General features: G+C 42.0%; 2 protein-coding genes across 10 annotated transcripts in view; one reads left to right on the top strand and one right to left on the bottom strand.

Moving 5' to 3' along the window:
- FAM237B (family with sequence similarity 237 member B) overlaps nt 1–4,071 on the top strand; it is a 30,044-nt gene extending 25,973 nt beyond the window's left edge. For 5 of the 8 annotated variants that reach the window (XM_075062335.1, XM_075062336.1, XM_075062337.1 and 2 more), the window contains 2 exons: nt 1,740–2,136; nt 3,425–4,071. In XM_075062335.1, coding sequence (XP_074918436.1) covers nt 1,755–2,136; nt 3,425–3,453 — 411 coding nt within the window. In that variant the 5' untranslated portion in view covers nt 1,740–1,754 and the 3' untranslated portion in view covers nt 3,454–4,071. Of the gene's footprint in view, nt 1–557; nt 644–1,161; nt 1,264–1,739; nt 2,137–3,424 lie in introns of those variants that run through there. The other 3 variants (XM_075062331.1, XM_075062333.1, XM_032798141.2) reach the window with 3 other exon arrangements.
- An 11,498-nt stretch (nt 4,072–15,569) lies between these two features.
- The window catches only part of CFAP69 (cilia and flagella associated protein 69), a 51,918-nt gene continuing 44,149 nt past the window's right edge, over nt 15,570–23,338 (bottom strand). For both annotated transcript variants that reach the window (XM_032798139.1, XM_032798140.1), the window contains 3 exons: nt 21,700–21,786; nt 19,994–20,098; nt 15,570–15,913 (listed from right to left, as the gene is read on the bottom strand). In XM_032798139.1, coding sequence (XP_032654030.1) covers nt 15,737–15,913; nt 19,994–20,098; nt 21,700–21,786 — 369 coding nt within the window. In that variant the 3' untranslated portion in view covers nt 15,570–15,736. The remainder of the gene's footprint in view (nt 15,914–19,993; nt 20,099–21,699; nt 21,787–23,338) is intronic.

The following is a 23,338-nucleotide window of genomic DNA, read 5'->3' as shown; positions in this document are numbered from 1 at the left end:
CTTAACTCCAACCTGCAGATCTGCCTGTATTGTGGAGTAGGCTAGCAGAATTTGAGAGAGTGACCTCTTCAGGTAGTCAGAAGAGGAATAATAAGGTTCTCTTGACTGAATGCTAATCGTTCCCCAAGTGGTTGGACAGTTAACAGTTTGCATATCGCTGAAACAACAATAGCAATTTAATACACTTCATTGTGTATTGGTGTTTTCCTATACTTAGTGTTAAGGTTCTGAGGCCTGTGACTGTTGGATTCAAATAGAGGAGATGGCTCTAAACCTTGGGAGAGAGACGACCTATCCTGTCAAAAAAATGGAAAGGCTCTCATTGACTTCCGTGAGATTTGGATTAGGCCGATAAGCCATAATTAACTTGGTCTCTGCAAATCATTTTATTCCACCTGTATTCAAACACTGGGAATATGTGGACACTGAGGAGAATAATTGTTGAATTAAAATACAAGTTGCATCACAGTGGAACAGATTTCCTTTTAAAGTATGCTTCATTTGGATTTGAGTAATAATTAAAAAGACACAGAAACAAAGAGATTATGTACTGAAACAAATCATCAGTGTTCTTCCTATTTACAAGGTACCTCCTGGCTCCAGCTCTTTCATCTCCCAGCTTTCATCTCAGCTGCTTTCTCAGGTATGTCTTCAGTGAGAAACTTCAGACCTGTAAATTTCCATCAGTGTAGCTCAGTCAATGGTAACAATAGCGGAAGCTATAGGGCAGAGAGGGCTCAGGTGTTTTAAGCATTGTGCTATCTAACCCTGTTCTGAAAGACAAGGTAAGTGAGGTAATATATTTTATTGGACCATCTTCTGTTGGTGAGAAAGACAAGCTTTTGAACTACACACAGCTCTTCTGCAGGTCTGGGAAATGTACTCAATGTCACAGCTAAATACAAGGTGGAACAGATGGTTTAGCATGAGTAGTTATTCTGAGCAGATCGAGCTGCACCAGTGGAAAATTTCAGGTCAGAATTTTCCCAGTGTAGATCAGCTCACAATGGCTGTATACGCTGTAGTATTTGGCTTTTCATTATGACTGGTGGGGTTGCTACTCTTTGCCTCTCCCCTTCTGCTCTCTCTAGATATCTAATATTTTATGCATACATGTGAGAAAAGCTATAATTGCTTAATTTCAACGCAATACTGAAAGAAGACAGCTTTGGACTTACTCTTTCCTCTGTTATGGCTGGAAAGCCTTATTCTGTGTGCAATAGACTACTCTTTGCCCTGTTACTGCCAGTCTGAATTGGAATGGTTAGTGACTGGCAGAACTGCCAGCAGTGCAGATTGTTTATAATCCTGATACTTGATTGCAATAATTTTAAACATGAGTGTTATAATTCTTTAAATCTTTACTAATAATTGAACAACTAGCAGAGAGGCAGGGTGGTCTAAACACAGGCGTGGTAGATGGGAGCTCCTGAAGTCTAAGACCAGCTCTGAGGCCAACATAGTCTGTGACTATTGGCAAGTCATTAAACTTTTTTATCTTAATTGTTCCATCTGTGAAATGGAGTTAATAATATGTAGCTGCTTTGCAAACATAGTGTAAAGCATATTGTATTGGATAATGTTTACACTAGTGCTTTGGAAATGAAAAGTGCGCTATAAATGTTCAGTGTTATGCATGACCACAATTCATAAATCATCTTAGGGATATCTTTTGAAGTTATGTGAGAAAGGATTAGAGAAGGGTAAAGTTACTCTTGTCTTTATGTCCTTTCTTTTAGGTACCAGTGTGAAGCATGGACTCTGTGTGTAGAAGAAGGTGGTACCTTCAGTTGGGCTGTATATTGATAGTGAATTTGGTTTATGCCAATCCAGAATATCAGAAAGAACCTCCTGGAAGCCTAGGTGAGATTGACCATCACTGCTGGGAGATCTCCTCTCATAGGCTGGTGGAAATGAAGAAACTCAAGGTAGCAGATGCTATCATTGCTCTCTGGGATTTCATGATGTTCCTAAAAGAATCACCAAAGGCCAAACATAATGAACTCTTCAATGACTTAGCCCAGAACTTCTGGGATATGTATGTAGACTGTGTGCTTTCAAGGTCCCATGGAATGGGCAGAAGACAATTACTATCTCCCAACTATTTTTCCACATACTCACAGAGAACTTCACAAGGTAACTCTAATGTACAATGCTAACCAACTAAATACAAGCCATTAAAGCCATAATATTGTTCCATCCTTCAACTGTCTATTTTTCAGACAACTCAACACAATCATTTCTAGTTTTCTGCCCATTTTTCTTTATCAAATCCTTTGCAAAGCCATTTTAATAATAATTTACATCCTTCGCTCCTTTTATATTTACAGTGGATTTTGAAGAATTTTGTGTGTTGTTCAGATTGTGCTAGATCATATATGCCCATATAACCCTACTATGTGCTCTATTCATGGCAAATTGGGCCATAATTACTTTCTTAAGCTATTATATTTTTACTAAGGTTTTTCTTAAAAGTGTCCGTGTGAATGTAGTGCTCATAAAAGCTCATCATGCCAAAATAACAAGGTTGGAGACTGAATTCTTCTGTTTACTCACAGAATAGATGTAAAAGAAATAGCAACAGTGAAATCTTCATAGCAATTATGCTTCACCTCTGACCTGGAGAAATCATGTCTAGGAGAGGTTCAGATTCCCTGTCCATTCAAGTCTCATTCTTTCCACTGACACATACTATTAGTGCTTATTTTTGTAACATGGACACCTGGCCACTGAGAACCATCAAATGGTAACAAATTCACAGGTCACTGTTGCTTTTGAGAGGATTTGAACTGGCAGCCTCTGGATGACTAGCTCTATATCTTATTAACCAATCCCTAGAGATAGTTTCACCTCAAAATAATATAACCCCCCAGTAGATTTTTTTTTTTTTTTACAGGGGCAAAGAGTTTAGATCAGGGGTTGGCAGCCTTTCAGAAGTGGTGTGCCAAGTCTTCATTTATTCAATCTAACTTAAAGTTTTGCGTGCCAGTAATACATTTTAACGTTTTTAGAAGGTCTCTTTCTAGAAGTCTATAATATATAACTAAACTATTGTTGTATATAAAGTAAATAAGTTTCAAAATATTTAGAAATTTCATTTAAAATTAAATTAAAATGCCGAACCCCCCAGACTGGTGGCCAGGACCTGGGCAGTTTGAGTGCCACTGAAAATCAGCTCGCGTGCGGCCTTTGGCACGCGTGCCATAGGTTGCCTACTCCTGGTTTAGATTGAACATGACACACAAATTGAATAGACCAAAATAAAAGATATCTGACGAAGTGGGTATTCACCCACGAAAGCTCACGCTCCAAAACCTCTGTTAGTCTATAAGGTGCCACAGGATTCTCTGCTGCTTTCACATAACCCTAGCATTCCTAAACAGATTGCTAGGCTAATAACTAGTCCTCTTTTCTAATCTTGCAGGGTCAGACTTCTCAAAACATCAGTTTTAGGCCAAAACGGGAGAAAAATGAAGATACCTCAGCAAGATGACATCAAACTGAAGGAAAAGAGCCTGCTTGTCAAAAGCACAGCCTGTACTGTAGCTGCTTATGAGCAATGTTCCTTTGATGGGTTTTGAGATTTTGTTCTATGCTGGACGAGCACATAATTGATAAATACTTCAGATGTGTGTTACCAACATGTTCCCCTTTCTTTAAATGTACCAAGGTTGCCTTTCCCCACCACTGCACATGTGAATGCTTTATGTATTTTGAGTCAATATCTGTGTTCTCTCAGGTAAACCTATCTGTTTAAACTAGTGTTATATTTTTGTAGACATTCATCTTTCAAATAATTCTTTTTTAAAATGTTAACTGCAATGGAAACCCAATATATTTTTATACATTAAACAACAGAGTTCAATGGCAACAAGCAAATTTTATACAGTATCTTGCATATGAAATGGATTTCAGTTTTAAGATCTGCAAAAAAGTACCAATATCAACCCAAAGGGACAGATTATGCTTGATGTAGTGATGCTTGATGCTTATGCAGCCTCTAAGTTTGTATTTGATCACTGCTTGGTCTTGGTTATAGTTTAATTAAAATATTTTTCTATGCAACAAGGACTGAATAATAGTCACTGTCTCGTACTTGTCTATTTGTGTAGCTGATTAGTTACAATTCAGTACATATATAATATAAAAAAGGGACAGTTACGTATTTTGCATAAGATTAGCATGTGCCCTATGCACCCAGGTGAGAGTAAAAGGGGTGCAACATATCCCACACGTGGGCTACTTGCATTGCAGGTTGCAGCACAGTGGGAGAGCAGCCTCAGGCAGATTGGCATGGAGTGGAGAACGGATGGAGTCTTGCCTTGACTACAAGAAACCAACCAGCACAGAGCTGGCAAAGAGGGGGCAATAACCAGCTATTGGTCTCTTCCCAAGCCAGGGGAACTTGGTAATGAACTGTGGTTCTCCAAGTCAACACTTGTTTTCTGGTTTGCTCCTGGAGCTGTGCGACGTATGGCAGAATATTAAATCAAGGTCTAGCCCTTTACAGGGGTGACACTGGGAGGGCCTTGTGGGGGCTATAGCCATCCTAAAATTTGCCTTAGCTCCCCTGTAGTCACCCCTCCCAGTGCAAAAGTCAAATGTTACACAGAAGTAAGGGTGGCATGGTATGGTACTGCCACCCTTATTTCTCTGCTGCTGCTGGCAGAGGCACTGCCTTCAGAGCTGGGTTGTTGGAGAGCAGAGGCTGCTGGCCAGGTGCCCAGCTCTGAAGGTAGCACTGCCACCACCACCAGCAGAGAAGTAAGGGTGGAATGGTAAGGTATTGCCACCCTTACTTCTGCAGTTCTGCACTGCTACTGGCTCTGACTTCTACCAGCACTGCCCCCAAAATACTACTGGGCAGAAGCAAAACAAGTGTGATTTCACTGGGCTAGGAATTTGACAAGATTCCCATGCTTAAAGGGGAAAATATTCAGAAGGCTTCCCCCTATCACTGTCTTAAAATTTACAACCTTCTTAGGGTACGTCTACACTACAGGTTTATTCCGATTTTACATAAACCGATTTTGTAATAAATTTGGTATATAAGTCGATGTTGCATTTGCGGCCATCAAAAGCACAAAATTGCATGTGTCGCTCTGTACCGAGGCTACATGATCTGGAGTGTTGCTTTTTGTAAGTACTATTCCTAGTTCTTCTTGCAGTCTCTTCTCCGCTCATAGAATCTGGGTTTGAGATCCAAATTGTCAATGTATGTTTGTGCAAAACATTGGCGTGTGTTGATTTGTAATATGTTCACTGTTTTCAGGTTGTTCCTCGCCGGAAAGCAAATGGCAGACATTATTTTTTTCGCACATACTTTTCCCATGATTGTGCTCTGATACACGCATAGTATTGGATTCATTTGAGTCATTGCTCTTGGCATGTCACTTGATGTTGTTGTCTGCTGACAGCTGCTGACTGCAGCGTATTGTTATTTTGATACAGCAATCATTGTGCTTGCAAGTATGCAGAGACGGTTACCATTCCTATGTTCCATCTGCCATCATGTATAATTTGATGTTGAGAGGTGGTTATCAGTCTTTGTACAATCTGCTTTCAATGGGTTGTCTCAGTCTAGATCCCGCAGAAATGAGACTGCATGCCATTCTTAGGGGGTCCTCTTCAAACCCCAGCCGTTGCTCCTCCCCCAACCCTCCGGTGTCGCTTGCGTGTCCCTCATTTGTGTGATGAAGTAAAGAAATCAGGAATATAGAAACACTGGACTTTTAGTAAGATAAAATGAGGGGAGCAGCCTCCAGCGTATGATAGTCCAGATATGACATTTAAATCGGGTGATGGGTAGAAGAGTCCACTCTCCGCGCTATTGTATATTTCCAGTGTACAGTAAATCTTCTAGAACCATCGGGGAAGAGGGCGATATGAGCTCAGCCCCCAGTTGCTATGATGAAGACAGTTACCAGCCGTTCTGTACCATCTGCCAGGAATGACCGGGAGTCATTCCTATTTTTACCCAGGCGCCCCCGGCTGACCTCACCGAGGCCAGCCAGGAGCACTCATAGGATGATGAGGATGGCTATCAGTCATTATGTACTGTACCGTCTGCCGGAGGGGAGGGGAGGGAAGAGGATGCTGCTGTTCAGTGCCGCAGCACTGCGTCTACCAGCAGCATGCAGTAGACATACGGTGACATTGAAAAAAGTCAAGAAACGATTTTTTTCCCTTTTCTTTCACGGGAGGGGGGAAGAGGGGGTAAATTGACAAGATATACCCTGAACCATCCCGGACAATGTGTTTGACCCTACAGGCGTTGGGAGCTCAGCCAAGAATGCAAATGCTTTTCAGAGCCTGCGAGGACTGTGGGATAGCTGGAGTCCTCAGTCCCCCCTCCCTCCCTCCATGAGCGTCCATTTGATTCTTTGGCTTTCTGTTACACTTGTCATGCAGCACTGTGTTGAGTCCCTGCTGTGGCCTTTGTCTATCATAGCCTGGAGATTTTTTCAAATGCTTTGTCATTTCATCTTCCGTAACGGAGCTGTGATAGGCAGAGGAGTACAGAAACCAGTTTAAAGAGCTCTTCATATTGATATAAAAGGCCTCGTTGTGTGGACGGGTGCAGGGTGGGCCTTCTTGGGCTGGGAGAGGATAACACTCCAGATGCTGGGTGCAAAGGAGGAGATGTTTTTGTGAGGTCTTAAAACTCCAGTCTGCCTGAAGTCAACTTCTACTCACCTGAAAAGGACAAACTCTTAGAATGGCTGTTATATTTTTATCTATCCCAAGCCCTGGGACTTAAGTCTCAAAAGAACTAGCATACACGTGACATGGTTACCAGCTGAGTAACCTGCAGGATGGGTTGGAGTGATTCTTAGGGCATATTTGTAAAGGGTCTTTACAATGGGTGAGTGATGAGATTCACTACAGGCTCTTGCAAATGTGCCATACTACAGTCTGGATTCCAGTGTGTACCAGTCTTGAATTAGCTTCAGTTTGAACGGCTTCCCAACTGCATGAGATATAACTCAAGCCATTTGCCTTAATACATGTGGTTTCATTTGCTTTGTGAGCTTGTGCTGGAGCCCAGGGTCTAGGAGCCCGTGGGGTAGGAGGGTTCCAGAGATCTGGCTCCAGCCCAACCCTGGAAGTCTACACAGTAATGAAACAGCCCTGCAGCATGAGCCCTGTGAGCTTGGGTCAACTGGCAGGGGCCAGCCGTGGGTTTTTCTTTGCTGTGTAGACATACCCTTGGAAAGCTAGTGAACGATGCTTAAGTTAAAAAAAAATAGCTGAGGATGCTGCAAGGCATCAGATCAGCAAGACCTTTCAAAATAAATTTGTTCATTTATAAAAAAAAGTTGAATTTTGACGTAACGGCTATAGATGGAGTATGCTTCTTTAGAGACCCAATATATAGAGCTGGATCAATTATTTGCCTTCTAGAGACCTGTTTATCTGAGCTTTCTAACTTGGCCATATAAACAGTGCAGTAATGATTTGGGGTTTTTTAGTGAATAAAAAAGGTGACTTTAACTATAGTTCATTTACACGGGTGTAAAATACATTCACACTCATATGGTCACCATTTATGCTCATTTATATCAGCACTATTTTTGAACTGAACAACAGTTGCAACGAACCATACATATTTTAAAGGATCCATCCTGCAAGGTGCAGAGAGTCCTCAACTCTCATTGATTTCAACTGAAGATGAAGGGACTCAACACCTTGCAGGATCAAATATAATATTTTTTTTATACTCCGATGCATTTGTCCCAACGCAAAGTGGTCTCTGATATCTTAAGAAACAATATAATATTGACTATGCTAATATGCTAAAAACAAGTCCAAGATACAATAATAATAAGTTAAATAATGGAAAGGCACTTAGTATTATTTGTACAATAGAGTGTAAACAATCAGTTCAGATGGGACTTTACTGCCATGACAAGCTAGCCAAAGAACATTGACAAAGAGGAGGACGAGGATGATTGGAGGAGGCTGTTCTAAGCATAAATGGAAGCCTGATGGAAGACATTGAGTAAAGTGTGTGAAAGAATGAACGATAAAAGATTGGACAACATGTAGCACACAAGTGGGTGAGGGGCATGAAAAAAAGAGTATTGGTTAATTATCTTGGAAAATTCATACCTCGTCTACCAAAGCAGCATTTTAACTCCTTGAGAATAAAAAAATGAATGGTGTTGAGGTGCAGAACATGAGGAATCATGGGAAGGTTTAAAACAACAACTGATACAAGAGCCAATGTGGAAGGTCTATGCACCAGGAAGGCCTATTACAGTTTTAGCAGATGCTTCACAGTCTGTGTTAGGTGCAGTGATTTTACAGAAGCATGAGGCTTGTTGGCAACCAGTGCCATATGCATGCAAAATCCCTGAGGGAGAAACCATATATGCACAGATTGAAAAGGAGCTTTTAGGAATATTGTTTGCCTGTCAGAGATTCAATCAGTATATTTACGGCCAGATAGTGGAAGTTGAACTGGACACAAGCCCCTGATAGTGTTATTTAGCAAACTGCTAAATGACTGTACCTTAAGGTTTCAAAGAATGATAAAGCTGCAAAAGTATCTATTTGGTTGTGACCTACACACCCGGTAAATTCATGTTCACTGCAGATGCACTTTCCAGAGCAGTGACTTCCACTACGAACCCAGAGAAGACTTTAGAGATAGAGATTCAAGCCTACATAGATCTGATTGTAAAGTCAATTCCCAAAGCTAACAGGAAACTGCAACAAATAGCAGGGGAAATAGAGAAATATGAATCATTGGAGATCCTTAAAGAAGTGATCATTAAAGGGTGGTCTGAAAAATGAGTACCTGCCATCCAAGTATAAGACTATTGGAAAGGCAGACAGGAATTTACTGTGATAGATGGGGCGATTTTCAAGCACAGGAAGGTGGTAATTCCAGTGTGCCCCCAAAAAGAAATGCTACAAAAGATCCAGGACGGTCATCTGGGAATTGAGAAGTGCAAATAAGTAGGCACAAGAGGTGCTGTATTGGCCATGGATCAATCATGACATTACTAATGTGGTAAGAAACTCCTTTTCATGCTTGAAATACAAGCCATGGCAACAGGCAGAGCCACTGAGACCTTATCCACTTCCACAAGGACTTACGAGAAGGTAGGCACAGACTTGTTTACCTGGCAATCAAAGGATTATTTAATAGTCATAGATTATTATTCTCTGTATCCAGAAATTTGCACACTGCACAATGCTAATAGTAAGGCAGTAATAGTGAGCCTGAAGGGAATCTTCTCCAGACATGGAATTCCAGATGAAATCTTTAGTGATAATGGGCTGGAATTTTGCAGTGCAAGTTTTAGGCAATTTGCCATAGATTGGGATTTTCATCACAAAACATCAAGTCCAAATGACCCTCAATCACAAGGATCTGTGGAAAAGTCTATTCCGTCAGTAAAGAACTGTCTGAAAAAGATTTTGATAGTAGTGGCAATTTGTATAAAGCTTTATTGGTTTTCTGAAGTACATCCTTGGAGAAGGGCTTTTCTCCAGCTCAGCTGTTAATGGGAAGAGGGATCAGATCTAATTTACCAATTACTGATTACTTGCTGAAATCTCATAACAATGAAACCATATGGAAAATGCAAGAAAATCAGAAGCTGAAGCAGAAATATTATTTTGACAAAAGGGCCTGTGATCTCCCATCTCTTAAATCAGGAGACGGCGTGAGCCTGAGGAATGACACCTCTAGTACTTGGGGCCAGTGTTGCCATTGAAGAACAGCTGCATCTGAGGTCTTATGTAGTCCAGACAGACCAGGGGACACATTTTGACATAATCGAAAGGATCTTAGAGTAATCCCAGAAAGTTCCAAAACATTGACAGAATATGTGGACTTTGGCATTTCCCAACTGACTGATCATTTATCATCAGAGAAAGTGTCAAGGAACAAGAGAACAACTCAGACTCTAGTGCAAAGCTGATACCGAGAAGATCAGAGCAGATTAAATGTCCTGAAAGGCTCAAAAACTTGCTAACCTGCCTAAAGAAGGAGTATTTGAGGAAAGTGAGTGGTAAAGACTCCAGAGTGATGTGCTGGTAACCTCTCCTCTCTAGGTAGCTGATGGATTGCGTTTATAGAAATGTACTAGATGGGCTGAGAATTTAATGTATGTGTTATTAGATAGTTGATAGCTACACACACAGACACACACACACACAGTGTAGGATCGGCAGGGAGCTTGCATGTGCCAGATCAGGCTAGCACAATGACTCTGATGCTGGAACCAGCCCCAAGGAGGCTTTGCCTCCAGAACAGCTGCAGCAGATCCTGGGTGCTTAGCTGAAGAAGCTCCCCACACCAGGCGCAGTCTGCCACAGAGCCAGCTGCAGAAAAACAGAAAAGACAGAACTTACCCCAGAGCCTGGTAAGTTTCTGGCTCCATGTTTATTTCTTATTAATATAGGAATGGGATGGATTTCCAAGTTATGAACCAATGCAAAAGTTATTACAAGTTGCAGGCAGCAGTGAGTATCCATTAATGACGGATTGCATGCTGATAACTTGGTGTCCCACCCATCCACTACATGGAATTCAATGGAGACTGGGAAATGTGAACTGTGAAACAGTTGTTTAAAATGAAGTTTTACTAGAAAACTGCACATTTGTGCTAAGATGTGCTGGTGTTTTAAAAATAAAGAAGCTTATATTGCCTTCCCTGTTAGTATGCTGGTCTGTACTAACACAACAGAGTAAGAGGGCCACCTGGAAACAGTTAACTGTTCGGGGGCAGGTTGAAATGTAGGCTATGTGAAAATGTAGTCCATTTAAGCTAGGGTGTAGTCCATGGGCAATGAAATAATTGGTCCACAATACAGCTGGGGGTTTGTATGCAGTCCAGAAGTGTGCCTGGGATGGGGTGGGGGATGTAGTTGTCTCTGTATAAATGTGTAGGTTTGTATGCAATCATCAAAGGCTGTACTGGAAGTTGTGGCGAGGTGGTAATCCATACTAACACAGCATCCTAATTGATTCCACTATGAGTTTTGCCCAATCCTGAGTGCTAATAGCTGCAAACTTTACCCATAGCAGAACTCCAGCTAGGTAGTCACATTTCAGGGAAGAGTGTATTTTCCAGGGCCACCTTGATAGCTGACGAGCCCACTCCACTTGTAGACATGCTGTTCAGTCACAATAAGTTTGAATACTTCAGTGGCATACATTGCTGGCCTGCCACTGGCAGCTTGGAAAAAACCTGTCTCCTTGCCTTTCAGGGAACCACAATAATTGTTAGTCCTCCAAAATGTGGAATGCTCGCAATGACAGAGAAGGCTTGTATAGTACACCATGGCCACCTCTCCTCCTCAAAGCCCAAGGCAGTCTGCAATTTTTAAATGAAATTGTGATTTTACACTTACCATTCTCTGTTCACCATTTTCTCCCTGCAGTTATCCCAGTTGTGACCACAGAGCTTTGAGGATCTGAAGAGTTCCTCTCACAATATACTGAAGTGCAGTTTTACAAAGTATCAGTTTCTGTCCTTGAGCATCCATAAGAATTTTTTTTGTGCTCATACACTGAATTATTTGTGAGTCATTGAGACAATGTTGCTTTATGTCTTCTGGCAGGCACCTCTGCTGGCTGCTGTACCTTGGCAGCTGAAGCACACGCCAGCAGAAGCCTAGGTCTCTGTGGTTGTCCAAGAGGAAGAGTTTCCAGGAGGAACTTATGGCTGACATTCTGGACTGGCCAACAAGCATGTGCAATACCAAACACAGCAGGATTCACGGCAAGTGGAAAGGCCAATAGGGGACAAACGGAAAGGAACAGGCAGGCAGCAGAGCCTGAGGACAGAATTGCAGGACAGGAGCAAACACTTGTATCGCAGTTCGTGGAACAGGAATGTCAGTCGAAGGAGAAAGATAGAGCCCAGCAGAAAGACCTTTTTGGGTGGCTGGTTTTGCGAATGGCCACAAGAGTGCAGGCTCCTGCAGCTCCTGCACCATAGGCAGAGCACCCTGCGCTGTACCACGCACTGCATACCAGGAACACTTTGAACAATTCCATGGCTCGGTGGCCCATGAAATCTGGACTCAACAACAGCTGGACAGGGCCAACCCATCCTCAGCATACTTCCACCCCCAAGCTGACCTCCTCCCCCTTGTAGTCTTGGGGACAAGCCTCCACACCCATGCTAAACACACAAGAAAGGGAAAGAACATGCCAAGGGCCATGCAAAATTAGGGGATTTTATTGATGGGACTGTTTTCAGTGTTCGGAGTTTGGTTGATGCTCTGTTTTATTACAGGTTGTGGTGTTGGTTTATTACTGTTCCAGTGTTCTAAAGGCAGCTGGCCTGCCTGGCCATGCTTTAATATTGTTATTTTTGTAAGGCTTTTATTTTATTAAGAGAGTTTATTTTCATCACTACATCACATCTTATACTGTGTATTTCTGGTTGAGTACTGGTTCAACAATCCATGACTGTCTTGGGCCCATTCAGGAGCAAACGGCTCACCTTTGGCTTCCCAAGGATTGTGCAGAGCACAGCAAGCCACAGTAATACAGACAGCCTTGATGACTCTGAAATCCAAATGGGTCTATAGACTGTGCTAGCAGAATTTCAATCCGCCAAACACACGTCCAGTCACCATTCTACAACTGCTCAGGGTGTAATTAAACCTTCCTTTGCCAGGAGCTCTGAGATCAGGCTGTGGTTCCATAAGCTAAGGCAAAAGGTGATCTGCGGAGGTCCCCATAATAACATGGGGACAGTAACTCCATTTATGACAATGTCATGTGGTGCGAATAGTGTCCCAGCCTGTCCGTGAAGATAGACTCCTGATCAGCAGAAAATCCTAGAATCATGAACCTTTCCACTGCAGCCCATGTTGGCATCCATAAATTGGCCTCTGTAGTCCACAAGGGCCTGCATAATAATTGAGTAGTACCCTTTGTGGCACATATACTCATTTACTCCCCGAGAAGGGCAAATTATAGACATGAGTCCCGTCAGTGGTCCTGGCGCAGTTTGGAAAGCCCATTCTCTCAAAACCAGCAATTACTTCCGAGATATTGTTTACGCCCACCACTGCTGGGTAAATCACACACCTGATTGCCTGAAAAACCTCCACCATCATTTTACCCATAGTTGACTTTCCAACACCAAATTGGTTAGCAACTGGCCAGTAGCAGTCTGGGGTAGCCACCTTCCAGACAGTTATAGCAACCCTCTTTTGGACTGAAATGGCCATCTCCTCATGCATGCACTGAGATTCTGGACAGTTGGGACAAGCTGCTCACAAAGCTTCAGAAATGTAGCTTTCTTCATGCAAAAGTTCTGGATCCACTGCTGGTCATCTCAGGTCTGCAGGACCATGTGTTCTCACTGGTCTGTGCTTGTGGCCATGCTCCAGAAGTACCAGTCTAAGTGGCAGGGGATCAGTGGCTATACCGAAAGTCATGAGCAGCATCAGCCAGTTTGAGGCTTCCACATCTGTATTGTCATCCTCCTCTTCCTCCTGTTGCTCTGTGAGGTACCTTTGGTGGGTCAGAAGATGCCGCTGAAATATCCACCAGCATCTCATGGAATCTCTGCCTGTTTCCTGACACAGGAGTTAAAGACCAATCAAGAGAAACTCTTCAATTGGCAACTCCTCCATGTGGCTGGCTCTGGTTGCTGGGAGTATGCAGCCCCAAAAGATGGCTTGGCAGGATCTGTTGGGAACTTGGTGGGCTGCGACAACTTCCTGGAATGTGCAGGGTGGACAGCCAAATTTTCTGACACTGAACGATGAACAAAGGGCTAGAGCAATCACATTTCAGGAGGGCGCGAGAAAGTCTGGGAAATAGTTGGTTGGACTCAGGTCTGCACATTGCATTGTGGATGCTGGAGCTACTGTGTGCTAGTGTCCAGTAAACTAGTGTCAATATGTAGTGTGGGTGCTCAAGCCCTGGGCTTAAAAACCCTGGGTCCATGGACTCACATCCCACTAACCCTGGGCTTATATTGCAGCGTAGACATACCTTTTAACAGTACAAGTGTAGCGATTTCCCTCCCCGCTCCCCCTTTCAGTAATTAGGCTAAAGTGCTTGTTAGGACAAGTGGATCAATAACATGCCAGCCCAGGTTTGTATCTTTGCAAGCTAATAAAATTCTCTGTATATGCTAATCCATTTTTATAAATAATAGTATCTGGAGATAGAAGACATTAACATTTCTATACAGTGCTGTGATGGGGTGTTCACCCCATCCTTGCCCAAAAAGGGTTAATGCAGAGTAAAAACGGGGATAATTAACCCAACAATCCACAACTGAGGGGAATCAGGTGGCCAAGTAATCCCCTGACTGAGGGAGCCCAGCTGAGGAGGAAGGAGCTGGACTAGGACTGGGACTATAAAGACAGGAAATTGGCAGCAGAGGAGGCTGCAGTCACTCTCTGGAAGATGGGAGAGTGTTTGGAGGCTGCAGAGACATGTAGCCTGTAGCTGCTCCTTGGGAGGAGGAAGTGATGATGCTGACAAAACCAAGAGGGGGGAGAGCCAGGTGGTAAAGATAGGAAGATCCAGGAAGGAACAGACCTTGAGGGTCCCTATTCCAGAACCCAGAGTAGAAGGTGGGCCTGGGTTCCCCTGCCAGCCACAAGGGGGTCTGGATTTGGCCTGCGGTCTGCCTATTGACTGTGCCTAATGTATATAGTCTCTATTAACTACTCAGTTACAGTATGTCAGAAATGGCAGAGCTGCTTACATTTAGTTCCTTTATAAATTTCACAAAGAAAGATTAAAATACTTGTCACCCTTGCATACAGAAAGCAAAGAAATGCTTCTTTAATAAAGCATGGGTAAATTTTCTGCAGGGGGAATTTGGGAAAAAAAAATCCTATAAACATAAACTAAACAAGCCAGATGTAGGTTAAACACCAACAACCAGCAAGGAGCCAGACCCTCAGGTGCTGTAAATTGACATGGTTCAGCTGAAATAATCTTCACTAAAATTAGAGATAGCTTTCATGACTTACAAAGTAACATTTTGGGCCCATGCTTACTGCCTCTCCATATGAGAAACTGACTGACTTCAGTGGAAGGTGGAGAGGTCTTAGAGGATTAATTACAATTAATGGTGCTGGTACATGATTTTATGTCATTTTTTCCTTTGCAGTCTTCTTTATATAGAATTAAAGTAGGATATTTCAACAAATGTCTGCCTTCATTTTTGCCTACAGCACCCTATAAATTCTTTCCATTCAAAACACAACCACTGGATTGTGAAGAAAAGCACACACAGAAAAAATCCTCTTCCTCTTTGGGCAATTGTCTGGGAAGAAACTGATGGAATAAGATCAGTGGAGGCCTGAAAGATATAGGGAGAGCAGGATATTCTAGAGTATCTTCACTTACATGAGAGAGTTAGTGGGCGACTCTGCACCTGGAAGATGACAACTGGTTTCTGACATTTGTATACTTTATGGTACCAACAGGGGAAACTGAGGCACATCCAGCCAGCTATTGAGTCAGGGTAAACTGAGCCTAGCACAACTGGCCTCAATTATTAGAATCAATGAACCTCTGGAACACATACTGCATGGAATTCTTTATTCATGAAGATTATGATGTTCACATTTTTTGTAAAGCAAAAATAGATTTTCATCTATAATAATTAATATCAAGCTCTTCTATATATTTAACCAAAGAAATACAAATAGATTATATTTTACAAATGATGTTTGGAAATATATTAACTAAAAAATACGAAGCACTGTCTGAAACAGTACAGGACAATGTTTACTTTACAGATACTGAATCTTTCTTGAATGGGTCCAACACTTTAATTCCTTTGATCTTTTTTAAGGCTCCTCCACGAACAGAGAGCTTTCTAAGAGCAAGGTCTGTGTCAGCCAGAGGCCCTCCAGTTAATTCAGAAGGTGTACTTTCTACAGTTACCAAGCGACCAGATGCAATCTAGAAAACAAAACAAATGGCTTGACATTCATATTAGTCTTTAAAAAGAAATGAGAGTTAAATCACAGGCCCTGTCTTTCCAAAATGCTACTCAGAAGCTGGAGATGCATTATGAAGGTTTCCTAGCTCCTCTCAAAATACTCTTTAAACAATATACATAATTATTCTATCAATAATGTAGACTGAACAGCTTCTTGACTGGTATGTTGATGCACTATGCTGCTCAGCCTTTATGTCTGATCTTTAAAAAAGAAAAGAAAACCAAGTTCTCATTAGAAGAATAAGATGTGCAGTGTATTCTGCTATTTGGATTGCAGTGCTGCAAATATTTTAGTAAAGTAATAAACATGTGGATTGTAATGTATTGGTCAGTTGGCTTCCTTAGGGTGGTTTGTAAAAGAGGGTGAGAGCAGTATTTCCATTGTTTATAGTCTAAGATAATTCTGTAACCGATTCCCAGAATCCCTAGTTATATGTGTTAGTGCAGGGATTGGCAGCCTTTCAGAAGTGGTGTGCTGAGTCTTCATTTATTCACTCTAATTTAAAGTTTCGCGTGCCAGTAATACATTTTAACCTTTTTAGAAGGTCTCTTTCTAGAAGTCTATAATATACAACTAAACTATTGTTGTAAGTAAAGGAAACAAGGTTTCAAAATGTTTAGAAGCTTCATTTAAAACTAAATTAAAATGCAGAGCCCCCTGGATCGGTGGCCAGGACCCGGGCACTGTGACTGCCACTGAAAATCAGCTCGCGTGCCGCCTTCGGCACACGTGCCATAGGTTGCCTACCCCTGTGTTAGTGCATCATATCACCCCACAAACTCTCTCCACCAGGCTTGATTATGCCTTGAGAATAAGGAGACTAGAACCTCTTTTTCTGATGCTCTTCTAACCGCTCTAATCTATTGCCTTCAGAAACATTAGACATTCAATGTTTAGTAACGGATCCCTGGGTGGGGGGAGGATGGGATAAGAGTTTGATGTGGAGTGGCTTCTAGATGAGATTTGTTTTGATCTTTAGGTCTTCTAGAGACCCACAGTTTTTCCATTATACTAGCCATCTTTAAACTGAACAGTTCAAAGCACTGGAATGGTAAATCCTCTATCCTGGACTGGAGACCTCAGGGGAAAACTCAGAAGTCTGAGGTATGAATGGCAGATACTAACTGTAGTTTCCACCAAACAAACCAACAACACGGAGCTCTTTTGGAACAGATCTGGTCACAACTGGCCTTCTGCAACAATCATCCTAGATTCCTCCCTCCTCACATATAGAGAACATTCTTGAGGAGGGATCTGGGTGCAGAGAGACTCTTGTTCCACAAATATGAGCTGTTGATTGCCAGCAATGTGTGTAATTTGTAATTCTCATGTGCGGTGTTGCTGATGAATATGACGTTGTACTGATAAATTTATTTTCTTTTTGTAGATGGACTCATCTCTCCTTGATTTTTCTGCAGATGCTGGAACAACAATTCAAGGCAACATGTCCAAGAAATTTAATAAGATCCACATTAAAAGAACTTGCTACATCTTGTCTGCTCAACAGGACTCCACAGGTATAGAAGCAGACAGAAGTAAGTCAGAAGCCCTGAGCTGCCTTCATGAGGCACTCTGACTGGAATGGTGATTTTCTTCTTTTCATTTCAACTTCAAAATGTTAGACAGCAAGTCTTCTCCTGGACTGTCAAGAGCTCAGGACACAGAGACTTTGTCATGCTCCCAAGGAGGTCCTGAATGGATAACTGGAAAGGAAGTCCTTACTGAAGTCATTAAGAGCTGCTCAGGTCTTCCCAGTGACAGAGGCTGAGACACTGGTCTCTCTAAATTTTTCATAGAAATCCTCCTGCGATATCAAGGTACAGACACCACAAGGGGAGTACAGGGAGTCTGAATGCCAAAGACTAAGCAAGTGAATCAACTAGTTGTATATAATGTTATGGATTCTGCCACTGCCTGATCTAAATGATATGCTGCTATAGCTCAGAGCCCTGACACCAGTAACCAATCTAGAAACATAAAGGTCTCGGTGTGGATTCCACCAGCCTAGTTACTCTTTGCAGGGTGTTCCTAAAAGTCCTCCCAGTTCCAAGTCTCCCCAAAATAGTCTACCATGCATTTTTATTTACCAGGCGCTCAGACTTTTCCCCTCTGGTCACTCACCCCTGAAGCAGTGAAACTTGCCCCCAGTTATCAGTTCACTTTGGCACATACACTCTACACAGTTTGCACAGCAGATACCTGCTTGGTGTAAAAGTAACCCCCCTGACAGAAAAAAAAAATCAGATTCAAAGATGAAATAGGAAGGAAAAGCAAACACTTACAAGTTACACAGAAAACACACACGCAACTTCAGGCTTTTACATTTCCATATTAGCTAAATTCCATTTTTTAATATAAGTTACCTATTGCCTCTGAACAGTTTCTCAGCATACCCTCTGTCACAGAGAATTTAGCCTTTCACAGACCACACTCTGCCTCCAGGCTGGCCCTGAGTTTTTGGATGTCCTTCACTTCAAACCCCTTCCTTTGTAAGGGTTTGCAGTTTTTTCCCCTTTCTCTCGGGTTATGGGGATTCATGACAGGGGAAATGACCCACCGATGCAGGTGCACTGCTGTAGAGCATCTGGCGAAGACGCTCTATGCCAACTGGAGAGAGCTCTCTTGTCAGCATAAGAAAACCACTTCTGCGAGAGGCAGTAGCTACGTCAGCAGGAGAAACTCTCCCAACTACATAGCACTGTCCACTTTGGTACTTAGGTCAGAGTAACTTGCATCACTAAAGGGGGTGACTTATTCACACCCCTGAGTGACATAAGCGGTAGTGTATGTAACCCACACACCTTTTGGATGTGGTGTTCTGTCCCATATAGTGGTACTGAGACCACTTGAGAGAGAGATAAAATGAGTCTGCGTTACAGCCTTAGCTACCAGTCAGTTGGCTTTTAGCTCATGTGGTAGAGGCTCATGCACTAAGCTCCAAAGGTCCCCAGTTCTATCCTGCTTGCCGATGACCAGGGTCTGTCAGCATTACATGTAGAAGTCCTTAGTTTTCCAAGTCTGGGGTTTTCTCTTCCGTTTCAAGTTGTTTCAGTGTTTTCCCATTTCCCAATGATTTTTTCTAACTGGGCAATGGATGAGTACTTGAAGTTAATTTTGTGTAAAATAACTGGCTTGGCTGGAGCTGCCATCCCCTCCCCCTTGCTATAACGTGTACTTGAAATTATAGTACTGGACATGAACATACTATTGTATATACATCAATACAAAGATTCATAACCACAGTTTTTATACATATCTCAAAGATCATTGAGTTCAGAACATTGCAAGCATTCATAAAAGATTTTACTTGGCATATTTTTATGCACAATAACATTGTATACAATCAGTTGATTTAAGTGCTTATTCTTTGGAGTTCAAAACCCCTATTCTCCCCTTGGGGTGCCTGGACGCTGACTGTAACACTCCCTTTAGAAGATTGACCCATAAATGGTACAGCCTACATGCCTGAATTTCTTTATAGTAGCTTCAGATCACAGAGACCTTCTGTGACCAATTTCAATTCCCTGATGCCTATGGATGTGTTACAGTGGTAGAAGTGGTGCTTACTAACTATGCTGGGTGGGGCTCTGTGCAGACATCTACCTAAAAGACAAGACTAACTTCCATCAAGAATGCTTTCAGGACTCTTTCATGATCTTTGCAGGCTCATGGAGTAAAAGCCACACTGCTGGAAAAGGTCTTTGTGATAAAAACCCTTTTCTGAAGCATCAAAGGTATCAAAACATGTGCATTCACAATAGACATCTTTCTGCTAAAAAAGGCACAGTACTTTAACCTCATATGCTTGGGTCTGGTCATCAAAGACATTTCTTAAAGCAACTTGGGAAAAGAGGGGATTGGAAAAAAGATACAATAGACTGAGATGAACTCATTTCTGGAACGGACAGGGAGTCTAACATTAAAAAACAAACAAACAAACAAAACAAAAACTAACTAACTCTTGAGCCTAAACTACACTATATTATTTCCATTAGCTTGTTATTGTGAGTTAAGCTGAATGCCTGGAACCTTTACTTACTGTCGTATTCAGGCCTTTAATTTCAGTTGAGTGGAGCGTTGCATTCTGTGGTCTTGACTTTGATCTAGAAGCATCTATTGATTTTTCCTGAAGTCTTTTTGCTTTCTAAAGATATTTAGCAAAGTAAGAGTTATTTTTATGAGAATCAGCACTGCACCACATGCAACCAGACAGAGAACATGTAATTAGTATTATGAAATAAAACATGAAGGGTCATTTCTATTTACTTTTAATGAAAATATGAATAATGAGAATGTACAGTCTGTAATATGAGCTAATTCATCAAAATCTGTTGGAAAACAAAACAATTTGGTACTGCAGCCAGGAGATAAAAAAAAAAGACAGAACAGAGTAAGTGTAGCCATTAGTACTCTGTCTTGGGAGTATGATCTAGTAGTCAGAATAGGGAGTGGGAGTCCAGAATCTGGGCCTTTATTTATAGCTCAGCCACTCAACTTCTGCTCTTGGACAATCCTTTATCCTCTCTATACCTCAGTTTACACATCTTTGAAAGGGAAATGATACTACAGACTACCTCAGAGGTAGGGTGTTGTAAAAGTTAAGCATTAATAGAGGCTGAGAAAAGGGTCAGAAGTGACATGACAGACCTAGAATTAGTAGTTGAGGGGCAGAAGAGGCAGGAATCTCATGAGAGCTATGGTATCCCAGGCTGCTCAATACCTTCCCAACATGCAAGTTTTTCTTTTGTGTTTTGGATTTGCATGGTGGGCTGACATTCCTCAGAACAGGCTGGCTTGCTGCAATATCTGACTGAACAGAATGATGCACTAGCTCAGGGGTTCCCAAACTTGGTTTGCGGCCTGTTCCCCTCGGCAGACCACGAGACGCTTTGTTTACCTGAGCGTTCACAGGTAAACAAAGCGTCTCGTGGCCCACCAGGGGCTCACCCCAAACAAGCCGTGAACCAAGTTTGGGAACTCCTGCACTAGCTAATAAGCCTGGATGCCCTTTTTGAAATGTAAACGCAAATACTGTACACAATAAAAGTGATCTTGGTATCAGAAGGGATTAGCAAGCCTAAGGTTATCTCCAGATACTTGCTGTGGGAAAAACCAATGGAGAGATTATAAAAAAAAACAAACACAACGATGGCCAAATTTGCAGTTTTAGCCTCTCTTTTTGGTATCTGCTTTTGCACATGAGCACGACTGTACTTGCAGAGAGAGTGCTCATCCCCACTCTGTGACTGGAAATTGAGGAGCAGTCAGGTTACTAGTGACTGCATGGTTCTGACAAGAAGCCTTTTCTTCAGTAAAGAACTGCATTTCTGTTATGTTTTATGAAGAAAAATAATACACTCTAGCTAGTATATATTTCTTATCAGTAGATCTCAAAAAGTTCTTCACTATCATTAATGTAGTCATCTTCACTACAACCCTAGGGATGTATTATTATCCCCATTTAACAGGCAGGGAATTCAGGTACATGCAGAATAAATGACTTGCCCATGTTCACACAATAAATCTGTAATGGAGCAGAGAACCAAACCTGGTCTCTCAAGTACTAAGGAAGTATACTAACTACTGAGCCTTACTTATTATTAGAGCATTACTAAATCAGATTTGAGTCCAGCTGTAATTTCTACAGTATTCAATACTGAATAAAACTGCTTGGAATTGTTCAACGATATAACAACATTGCTAATATAAATCCCCCTTCCCCTCCCCCCGCCAAAAATTTCTTACCTTTAAAGCCTCATAATTTGATGTTCGAGTTAAGAAATTTTCCCAGGATTTGTTTACCATTTCTCTCTGCTTATGGATAGCTTGAATCTAAAACGTGACAAGAGATTTGAGGAGATGTAATACACAATGTATTTCCATTAACTGTATTGAATTCCTTGCTCCTGATGCTTGGACAGTGCTTCCACCTATTTACCCTGATTTTGTGACTCCCCTCTGGCTATTCTTAATGTAGTGCTTTTCCTTTGCCTGGAAGGATGAGCGGGATCAGTGCTTCTCTAGTACTGACTAGACAAGACTGCTAGAGAATGTTGTGCTTTTCTTACTCCCTAATAAAGACCAGGCACATGACCACCATATCACCAGGCAAACCAGCTCTTCACTGTCCCTCAAGATGATGAAGGGGCCACAGAAAGCAGTACTGACAACTCTGATTGAGAAAGGAGAAATCCTTAATTCAATCCTACCTACTTTAAAGCTGCATAGAAGAGGGAACAGAGATACAATCAGTTGTGGTGAGAGGAAACAGATATGAAAGGGAGAGGGAATTACAATTATGAGACAAATAGGAAGACCTTCTTGAGAGGGGGAAAAAAAAGATGCTGTATATGTCCTCCTAGTGGAAAGGAAGAAAACAGGGTCACGGTCACAGATGGCAGGAAGAAAGGAGAAGAGATCTGCCCTTCCTCAGGAACAGAGAGGAAGAGAGAAATGGAGATTGTGGAGGTGTTGATGGTGAGGGAATCAGGTGGATGTCTGCTGCCCTCTTCTTGAACATACCAGATGGGTATCAGGGCACTGCTTCTCGTGAAGAAAACAATGGCAAGTAGAGAAAGCCTTTTGGGGACGGTTCTTACACGGGGATGGCAGATCTTCGGGACACCATAGGTTCAGATAAGCAGCATAACTTTTGGATGTTTATCCAGTTCCAACTCTTGAATCCCTGAATTAAGCTATTCATATTAAAAACAAAAATTCTAAAAGCCGCCAGAATAGACATAAAACTCTCTAGGGGACTGGGGCTCTAGTGCCCTCCAGACTTCCAATTTCCTTGAAGAGCTGTCCCTGGAATTTTTTTAGAATGTCGACGGCTACATATGTATTTAGATTTAATAATCTAGTAATCAAACTTTTACATTATATGTGCTGTTTTGGGGAATTAATTTTACTGTGACTACCTTAATTTTTAATTTCCGGATTTATTTCAATTTATAACCTAAACATTGCATTACCATAGCTCATGGATGAAATGTAAAACAGACAGCCCCCTACCCACATGGGCTAGAACTGTTTTCTTTAAGAAAAGTTCCAACACAATTTTAGCACATCTGAGCTGGCCCTTTAAACTAGTGATACAGCATGGCCAGAGGGCGGCATAAGAGTGTTAGCAGGGGGCCTTTATTCCCTGCCAAGGGAGGAAGGTTTGCTTTAGATTAACTAGAACAGCTGTGGCCAATTAGAGCACCTGACTCCAATTAGAGCACCTGACTCCAATTAGAGCACCTGACTCCAGTCATGGGATATAAACCCCTGCTTCAGTCAGACAGGGTGTGGTAGTTGAAGGAGAAAGGTTGGATTGGAGCAGAGTGCAGATTGCAGAAGAGAAGAGTTTGTCCAGAGAGAAATAGAAGGTTTGGAGGAG

This window comes from Chelonoidis abingdonii, chromosome 2, assembly GCF_003597395.2.
Source record: "Chelonoidis abingdonii isolate Lonesome George chromosome 2, CheloAbing_2.0, whole genome shotgun sequence".
Taxonomy (NCBI): Eukaryota; Metazoa; Chordata; order Testudines; family Testudinidae; genus Chelonoidis; species Chelonoidis abingdonii.
The sequence above is the reverse complement of the archived record's forward strand: the minus strand, read 5'-3'. Positions and strand labels throughout refer to the sequence as shown.